This window comes from Leiobunum rupestre, chromosome 5, assembly GCF_980474605.1.
Source record: "Leiobunum rupestre chromosome 5, qqLeiRupe1.1.hap1, whole genome shotgun sequence".
Taxonomy (NCBI): Eukaryota; Metazoa; Arthropoda; class Arachnida; order Opiliones; family Sclerosomatidae; genus Leiobunum; species Leiobunum rupestre.
In genome coordinates, this window is record NC_143388.1 from 18,219,410 (window position 1) to 18,228,782 (window position 9,373).

General features: G+C 35.3%; 1 protein-coding gene across 1 annotated transcript; it reads right to left on the reverse strand.

Annotated features, from left to right (window-relative positions):
• Window positions 1–207: 207 nt before the first annotated feature.
• Window positions 208–7,814, reverse strand: LOC149943701 (uncharacterized). The gene is made up of 5 exons (XM_090176151.1): window positions 7,752–7,814; window positions 6,626–6,791; window positions 5,313–5,615; window positions 3,475–3,837; window positions 208–636 (listed from the first exon to the last, which is right to left on the reverse strand). The coding sequence occupies exons 2-5, from the start codon at window positions 6,787–6,789 to the stop codon at window positions 393–395; spliced, it is 1,074 nt and encodes a 357-aa protein (XP_090032277.1). The 5' UTR covers window positions 6,790–6,791; window positions 7,752–7,814; the 3' UTR covers window positions 208–392.
• Window positions 7,815–9,373: the final 1,559 nt, after the last annotated feature.

Genomic DNA, 9,373 nt, shown 5'->3' on the forward strand with positions numbered 1-9,373 from the left:
ACGATTTGAGGGACTCGTTTTAATCATTTTACTTTAGATCTATTTATTTCTATTTGATTTAGACCAAATAGAACATTTACAAGTAACTATTTTTATGAAAATTAATTTGGAGCTCAAATGGAATTTTTGTCTCGACAGTTGCATAGTTTAATACCTATTTAAGCTGATAACCATTTTCGTTAATTTATATTACCCAATTATCGCAAAAACATTTGATTTTCAAAAACCTTCTTACGTTACAGTTTATAAATTTTTAAGCTGTCTACATATTAATTATCAATTAAAATATTAACTGGTTGGTGTGCGATACCTTTGGCTTACACCATTAGCTCATTTACAATCAATATTTAGTGGAAAACGAGTAAGTACAACCACCTTTCGAGTTATGTTTTTTACTTGTTCTGTCCCTGATATTGTTTAGTTTTATGCACAATTCCTTTTTCAATGTAACTGTAAACGGAATCGACTATAGTTTTCTTCGGATCTCTTGGGTTGATGTTCAGAACGGAAAGAGCTTTAGAACTGTCAAAACTGAACTCTTTCTTGAAAAATCTGAGCAAGTTTTTGAGTTTCTTGTCTACAGCACTTGCAATCCACAAAACCGAATACGGGGCAGTTTTTTGTGGAATGTTATATCTATAAGAATAAAATTGAATATACAAATAAGAAGAATAACAACCGGAATTTATCAACAGAAGTGCAGAGATAGAGAGAGTAAAGTTTTAATTTTATATTTAGATATATCGGTAAGAAAAAAAATTTGTTCATTTTTCGATAGAAATAATCTTTTTTTTTTTTGCACCTTTAAGGCTTTAGCCGGTAAGAGCTCTAAACAGTTTTTCCAGTTCGGAAAATTAATAATAATTTATAATATTGTCGGTAATCTTAGATTTTATACTAAATAAATATCTCTCTGGTTTGGAAATTAGATAATGCCAAATTAAATTTTGATTTTCTTTCTGTAAATACAATATACGGCCTATGCACAAACGACCATAATAGTCATGGTTTGTAAAATATGGCAGCACACATATTTGGACTTCGAATTAGACATCAAGGCCACGCGAGGAGATTTATAAAGGGATCCCACTAAATCACTAGCTAAGAAGTCAGACATCACACCAGTGACACCACACTATCCACTAAATTTAATAATAAATACTGTCATTAAAATCTGTTATTTAACTTAAATAGCGCTTAGAGTGTAAGTCGTGCGACTGAAAAGCCTCTCACACCACATTATCCACTAAATGTAAATACTACACACTATCCACAAAGGCACAAAATACTGTTAATAATGAATACTGTTAATACTGTCAATACTGTTAATAATGAATACTGTTAATACTGTCAATACTGTTAATAATTAATACTGTTAATACTGTCAATACTGTTAATAATTAATACTGTTAATACTGTCAATACTGTTAATAATTAATACTGTTAATACTGTCAATTCTGTTAATAATGGATACTGTTAATACTGTCAATTCTGTTAATAATGAATACTGTTAATACTGTCAATACTGTTAATAATTAATACTGTTAATACTGTCAATACTGTTAATAATGAATACTGTTAATACTGTCAATTCTGTTAATAATGGATACTGTTAATACTGTCAATTCTGTTAATAATGAATACTGTTAATACTGTCAATACTGTTAATAATTAATACTGTTAATACTGTCAATACTGTTAATAATTAATACTGTTAATACTGTCAATTCTGTTAATAATGAATACTGTTAATACTGTCAATTCTGTTAATAATGAATACTGTTAATACTGTCAATACTGTTAATAATTAATACTGTTAATACTGTCAATACTGTTAATACTGTCAATACTGTTAATAATGAATACTGTTAATACTGTCAATTCTGTTAATAATGGATACTGTTAATACTGTCAATTCTGTTAATAATGAATACTGTTAATACTGTCAATACTGTTAATAATTAATACTGTTAATACTGTCAATACTGTTAATAATTAATACTGTTAATACTGTCAATACTGTTAATAATTAATACTGTTAATACTGTCAATTCTGTTAATAATGAATACTGTTAATACTGTCCATACTATTAATAATAAATACCGCCAATAAAAACTGTTATGTAACTTCATTAGCGCGTAGAATGAAAGTCACATCGTTTTTCTTCAAACCCAAAACGACAAGCCGAAGCTCGGACTTTCACACCAACTCTTGTAAGGCGACCTCCAACGAAAAAAACGCCCAGAGGGAGGGAAGTTCGAGAGAGATAATAGTCACGTGGCCGGCTCGAACGACGACGACCAAGCGCTTCTTATTATGGCCGCGTTCAGTAACAGCAAACTGTTGTACGACTTTTTTCACTTCCGATATTGACGCCACGCGTGCAAACGGAGAGTCAACGAAATAAGCGGCTGATGATTTTGTTGATAAACGAAATCGTGACGTCACAGCACGCGGAAAGGCTAGTTGCAGACGACACGACAGACGATATTTTATAAAATTTACAACAATCGTAAAAAAGCGTTCAACAGACGTGGAGTCACGATTGCAAACGGAGATCAACGGTTAATTAACAATATAACCTCCTTTGAGCGTCACTGAACGCGGCCTATGTAGATACTGGCATGCCTTGATTTTAAATTCTCCACCGTTACGAAAACGGAGGCCCACCGCATGCTTTTCACTAACAGCTTTTTCGCGCCAACGAGTGAGGCAAAAGTAATTGCGATTTCATTTTCTTCTCTGTTTGGTTCTGAAGGTCATTTCCCCGCGTCGTTGCTTTTGGCGGTTGGGGTGAGCAGAGTTCACTATAAATGCTTCGACTCTTAGGTTTTTTTTATAGGCGTTTTCTACACTCATCTCTCTCACGGTGTTTTATGTTATACGGTGGAGGATTTTAGCTCGTTAGTCACGTGACAGCTTACCGATGGCGTATGTTACTCTTATAAAAATTTGTTTAGTTTTATCCCCGGCGATTATTAGATAATTAATTTCCGCAATATGTCGTCATTTATCTAATCTGGATTAGCGTTTGGAAGAAAATAAGGACGAGAAAAAATGAGTCTACTTTTCGTGACAACACAGAAAATTTAAATATACGTGAGAAGCAGTGGCGTAGCCAGAAATTCGTCAAGGGGGGGTCAAAGTATGTGAATGTTAAGAGGAGGTCGAGAAGGGGGTGGGAATTGAGTACAGTCAAAGGTAGGCCCAAGGTGGGGGTCTGGACCCGGAAACCCCCCTTGTGTACGCCACTGGTCAGAAGTTTATAACATCCCTAACGAGATAAGTTAGGCTAAAACATTGAACTAGAATTATCTTCGCAGGCTCGAGGCGGTTTTCGATAACGTTAAATGAGGCTTAAAATAATTTAGATTAAAGTATTATTTTAAATGAATAATTTAAAACGAAAATGGAATTATTAATTTGGTGAATTGTAATTCAAAAATTTAGAATAGGACTAAACTGAATTTACCCTTGCTCTTTAAATTCTTCTTGCAATATATCCGCGATTTCTTTGGTCCACAAGATCCAAGGAGAAAACAGCAACCTGGCCCCAGCGGCTTTGTCCACCGTCAGGGCTTGGAAAGCCGCTTCAGCTAAGTCCCGCGTGTCACAAAAGTGCACACATAATTCAGGTATCATTGGCATTGTCTTTCGATCCATCATTTTGTACAGAATCTCTTGACTAGTTGTGATCTTACTGTTATAAACGGGTGATACGGCAAAACTTCCAACAATAACAGTGAAATCGAAGTGATCTTGACTTTTCATGAAATCCCAAGCTTTACGTTCCGCAATAGATTTAGCTTTGGCAACAGCGTCCACTAATGGTGCGCTGAAACGAATCAACGTGTCATCCTTCTTAAAAGGAAATTTTATTTTCGGTTACCAGATAAGACTGGCTATCCAAAGAAGCCTACTACCATAAGAGACAACTAGGTTTTACTTTCACTTTAGAGAAGCAATTATAATTTTGGTCCTTTAATTAATTTAAGTTACACTTTAGCGAATATTCTAACTTGTAAAATATGATTTTAATATGGTCCATTACGAACTAATCATTTTTGAAATATATATTAATTGATTTTATTTACTTTGAGCTAAAAAAATTAAGTCTGTATTTTGAAAGTAAGGACACGCAAGCCCACCGTCAGAGATAATTTAGATAATCGTTTTTACATTATCAACACGGTGAGAGCGAAACTGAGAGACCTCCCTCGCTATCTAATGACCGAAACTAAATATTCGTAGCTTTTCCCTTTTAAGTAATTTTTTTCTCTTTTCATGTGTAGTGCTTAAAACATATTCCAAGAGACGTATCGATCCTCATGATACAGCACACTCTTAAAAAGGTGTTTTTTAATGGAATATTAAAGGTCTAAAATATTAAATAAACACTCTTTAGGGTTAATATATACACCCTTAAGGGTTTTTCTTATACCCTTTTTGAAAAGGTGTATAAACGGTGTTATATCACACTTTAAATAGAGTGATTTTCACCTAGTAGGGTGTAGCTCTCGTAAGGCAGTAGTTTAGTAACATAAAGGGAGTAGTTTAATACTTTAAAGGCAGTAATTTAGTACCGTAAAGTCAGTAGTTTAACACTTTAATGGGAGTATATTCTAGAACCCTGAAGGTGGTAGTTTAGAACCATAAAGGGAGCAGTTTAACACTTTATAGTGAGTAGTTTAACACTTTAAAGGGAGTATTGTAGAACCCTTAAGGCAGTAGTTTATTACCCTTAAAGGAGTAGTCTCGTATCCTAAAGGGAGTAGTTTTGGTTCCTTTAAACGGTGTAATAAAGAAACCAACGCGGAGGGTATTTCAGTGGCGTACCCAGGGGTTGTGACGCCCAGTTCAAAATATTGATATTAATAACAGAAATTAGGAATAAATATTAATTTCTTCCCTTCATATTACCTCGTTTGTTCTGTTATACAGATTTAATTCCCGACGAAATCTAGAAGAGTTCATTCTTCGACAGTTATCCAGCTGTCATTAATAACCTTTAAACTAAATTCTACGCGCACATTAATTCAAAACGTCAAATGCGTCTAAAGGGCATTTGAATATAAGCAACGAATAAAGTTGGAATAATTTAGGGCCTTTTACTCTAGAAAACCACTAGCTTGGCACCCGGTTCAACATGTCCCATCTGCCCCCTATCGGTACGCATCTGCGTTTTTCTTACATGGGAAGTGAGTCATCACCAATTAGCTGGAATGGGTTTTTGGTATCGACCTTCGAAGTAGCAATTATCAGATATGTATGTGCATCACGGAAAAGCATTACAAACAGGTTCCCACGTACTTAATATCAGTCCAATCATCTTCGTTGTAAACACGGCCACAATTTTCAATGGGCTCTCCAGAAATGGCGGAGATGTGTTGGAGCATCACGACCCTTTTGAGAACTCCTTTGTGGGCTTCTTTGGCGCACGCTTGGAGAAGGCGCATTGTGCCATCCACGGTTGGTCGAATGATATCCTGCTCGTCCGAAGGCATTTCGCTTGGAAACGGAGCCGCGATGTGGATGACGTATTGGCAACCTTCAACCGCTTCATCCCAACCATGATCATCAAGAAGATCGGCTTCGACTAGATTCACGGGATTTCTGCAACGAAAAAGTGTCGAAATATAAATAACGTCGAACTTTATGTTAGAAATCACGGAATAAATTGATGCAGTCAAAAACTTTTACACTACGTGTTGTAATAAATACACAATTAATGCTTTTTTCTAGCTTTTTGGAATGCAAACTTTAGCATTATTTTTAATAGCTCTATCAACAAACACTCAGAATTACGTCTAAAGAAATATTATCGGAAATTGTGTAATTTGGAATAGTCAAATAATATACTTAATAAGTTTTTTTTAGTCGTGTATATAATTTATAATTAACATCCAGCCACCGTTCAAGTATGATCCAGAACTAGTGAAAGGAGAAGAATTTTTTAAGACGTGCCTCTGTTCGGGAGGGGTCAATGCGCTAGAACGGCGTCAAATCCGGTTTTCTCTCTCCATAAACCCACCTTCACTGCTTATTGCTAAAACCGCTTTTCACCATGAATACGCATATAGGTTAAGAGCTTACATGTATCTGATGAGCTACTATCGATCTGTAGTATAACCCGACCTTGAAAATTGTACTATCGACTTTCAAAATTATGACCTCAAAAACGTGTTGAAGTTAATGGTAAAAGTTTAATAATAATACATAATTAAAATTAACAGCTAGGCTAATACCCAAGGCACCATCTTAGGCTCAAGCCATCTAGCGACTTATAATGCTGTTGGCTCAAGTGGCATGAAGGGTAGCTTTCCACCACCCGGCCACTTGAATTAATGGCTTTAACAGTCGCTTGATAACTTAGGCCTAAGGTGGTGCCATAGCTGATATATTATATATATATTATACGATATTACATATTGAAATCTCAATTAAAATAAATTTGATAAATTGGGCTTTCCGGACTTTTAAAACGGTGATCTTGAAAATTGAAAACTAGGGCACCCTCTCATTATACCATAATTTTGGGTTTTTTAAAGAACTTAATATAATACAAATGCAATCGGAATGAGTGGCGTTTTGCGTAATGGAGGTCAATTCTTGGTTTATTTTACCTTTCGTATTCGGGCGACAAATCTTTGAAGTGAGCGTATTTCTTCTTGTCCTGTAAATTGCGGACCGTCCCCCGGACCAGAAAGTCGTTTTTGAGTAAAACGTGAATGACATGCGACGCGACGTAACCAGTTGCGCCGGTGACGAGAACCAGAGGTGCACTCATACCTATGAAATTTGAACCGATGAAACTTCACAAAGCGGCTAAGTTAATAACGCCTCTTAGTAGCCAAATTAGCCCTTTCAAGGTAGAATCTCCGTCTTTCTAGAAAATGTGATGTCAAAACTTATATCTCCGATTCCCGGGAAAATGAAAGATTTGAAAACAAATTCGGACACAGAGCTGCTGTGCGGTCGTTAATGAAACTATATTGGGAGGGGAGGGTAAATTTAGTTGGTAGCGTCAAGTAAGGTCGAGCGGGAAAACCACTTTCCTAAACCTCTGCGGCTCGGGTAGGGGAAGGGGGAATTCCAGGGGCCAACTTAATCGACCCGTAACTTTTCTCTCTAAACGGGAATAGAATTTAGAGAAACGTCGCCTTCGACAGTTCAAGGTTGTGTGAATACACAATCCGGAGAGTGTATAGGTCTATTTGTACACATACATGTAATTCCTCAATAGGGAGCATATTCATTTGACTACTTAGAGGTCCACTTACAGTAATACACAAATATTTACAAACATTTGTTTCAAAATATTTGAAAAGGAGATAATGTGTTTCCAACCCACTAAAAACGTTCGTGAAAAAATTGCTAATTTAGTGCTAAAGTTTAAAATTTGTATAACTACGACCTAGTAATTAATAGACAGTTAGAATAAATTATCTTTCAATTATATTAATTATTATATTAATTAATATTATGATATTAATTATATTGTATTATATTATTATATTAATCTAAATATTGAACCTCAGCTTGATTTCAATTCCAATTGGTCCACAACAACTTTCCTTACATTCCAATTCTATTTGCGATTACAAATTTACAAAATTCCATCAATTTCAAAATCACGGAAAGTCGCCACTTAATTTCCCCTTTAACTACAATCACGATTGTAAACTAAAAACCTTAAAAAACTGTTCTAACACTAAATATCAGCGCAAAAGTAATTTAACGAAGGCTTACTTCAAGTGGCGGCTCCAGGAGACGTGCTTTTAAAAGAGAGAGTCTTCCGTGAGTGAGGTCGAAACCACCGCTCGCTCTTCCTTCTCATCATCAAAAATATAACAAGATGTCACGGACATTTAAGTACACACAATCCCCGCGATGTTATAGCTATATTTTATATAATAATAAATTTTAATTTGAAAAAAATTTCAATCATCTTGTACTTTAACTAATTAATTTTTAAACACGCCAAATTTTTCGAGTTACCTGGTTTAAGAAATAAAGTAGCGAAACCCGAAAACCTCCATTTATATTAAATTTTAGACAAACCGTATGTTTCGAGGTACCTAGTTTTGGAAATAAAGTAGCGAAACACGAAAATCTTCATTTATATTAATTTTTAAATACGCCAAATTTTTCGAGTTACCTGGTTTGGAAATAAAGTAGCGAAACACGAAAACGTTAATTTATATTAAATTTTAGGCAAACCGAATGTTTCGAGGTACCTAGTTTTGGAAATTAAGTAGCGAAACACGAAAATCTTCATTTATATTAATTTTTAAATACGCCAAATTTTTCGAGTTACCTGGTTTGGAAATAAAGTAGCGAAACACGAAAATATTTATTTATATTACTTTTTTAAATACGCCAAATATTTTGAGTTACCTGGTTTAAGAAATAAAGTAGCGAAACACGAAAACGTTAATTTATATTAAATTTTAGGCAAACCGAATGTTTCGAGTTACCTAGTTTTGGAAATAAAGTAGCGAAACACGAAAACGATCATTTAAATTAATTTTTAGACAAGCCAAATTTTTCGAGTTACCTGGTTTTGGAAATGAGGTAACGTAACGCGAACGAGTTAGATGGCGCCAGTAACAATTGGTACGCAATCCAAACATGACAAAAGTGCGTACGCCGGTTGTGGGGTCCCGCAAATTGGCCAGAAATCTCACTTAAAGGTCAAATTTCTTTGTGCAACCGAAAACGTAGTTCAGAAATGATCCGTATACTAGTTAAAAATGTAAAATTCAAGTCGCTCTTTAATTTAAAAAAAAATATGTAACTTTTAAGGCAAAAATCGCCAAAAAACACTTAAATAGGAAAATGATTAATTTCTTGTTCTCCGATTCCCCAAATGTATAACGGACTACCGCGAGGGCATGCCATATGCTTTCGATTGACATATCACCGACTATTCTAGACCTAATGGTTGAAACGTGATGCGGAATAGGTCTTCGGCGGCATCGACTACACTGTACGTGGGACTAGTACACACAAATCCCTTTGGATTGTGTGTAAAAACAATTTATACGAACGTACTCGACTCTCTTTTCACTGAGAAGAAACTTCAACCAGAAGTATATAAAATATATCTCAAAAACTGCCTGTGTTTTGCGCTGGGAACATTTTCAAAATTCGTTTCGGACGAGAACATATACACTCTTTTAAGAAACGTTTACTGGGCGCCGCCATTATCGTACAGACAACTAACGAGCAAGCCCTCTACCACGGAAATTTATTCCCCCCAAAACCGGTTTTTTCATCACCCTCCCCGTAGACTGTAAGGTAATGGCGGTCGATTGGGAAGGCGCGTTTAAGAGTCTATAAAGTGGGGTTAAATACGACATATATCTAGT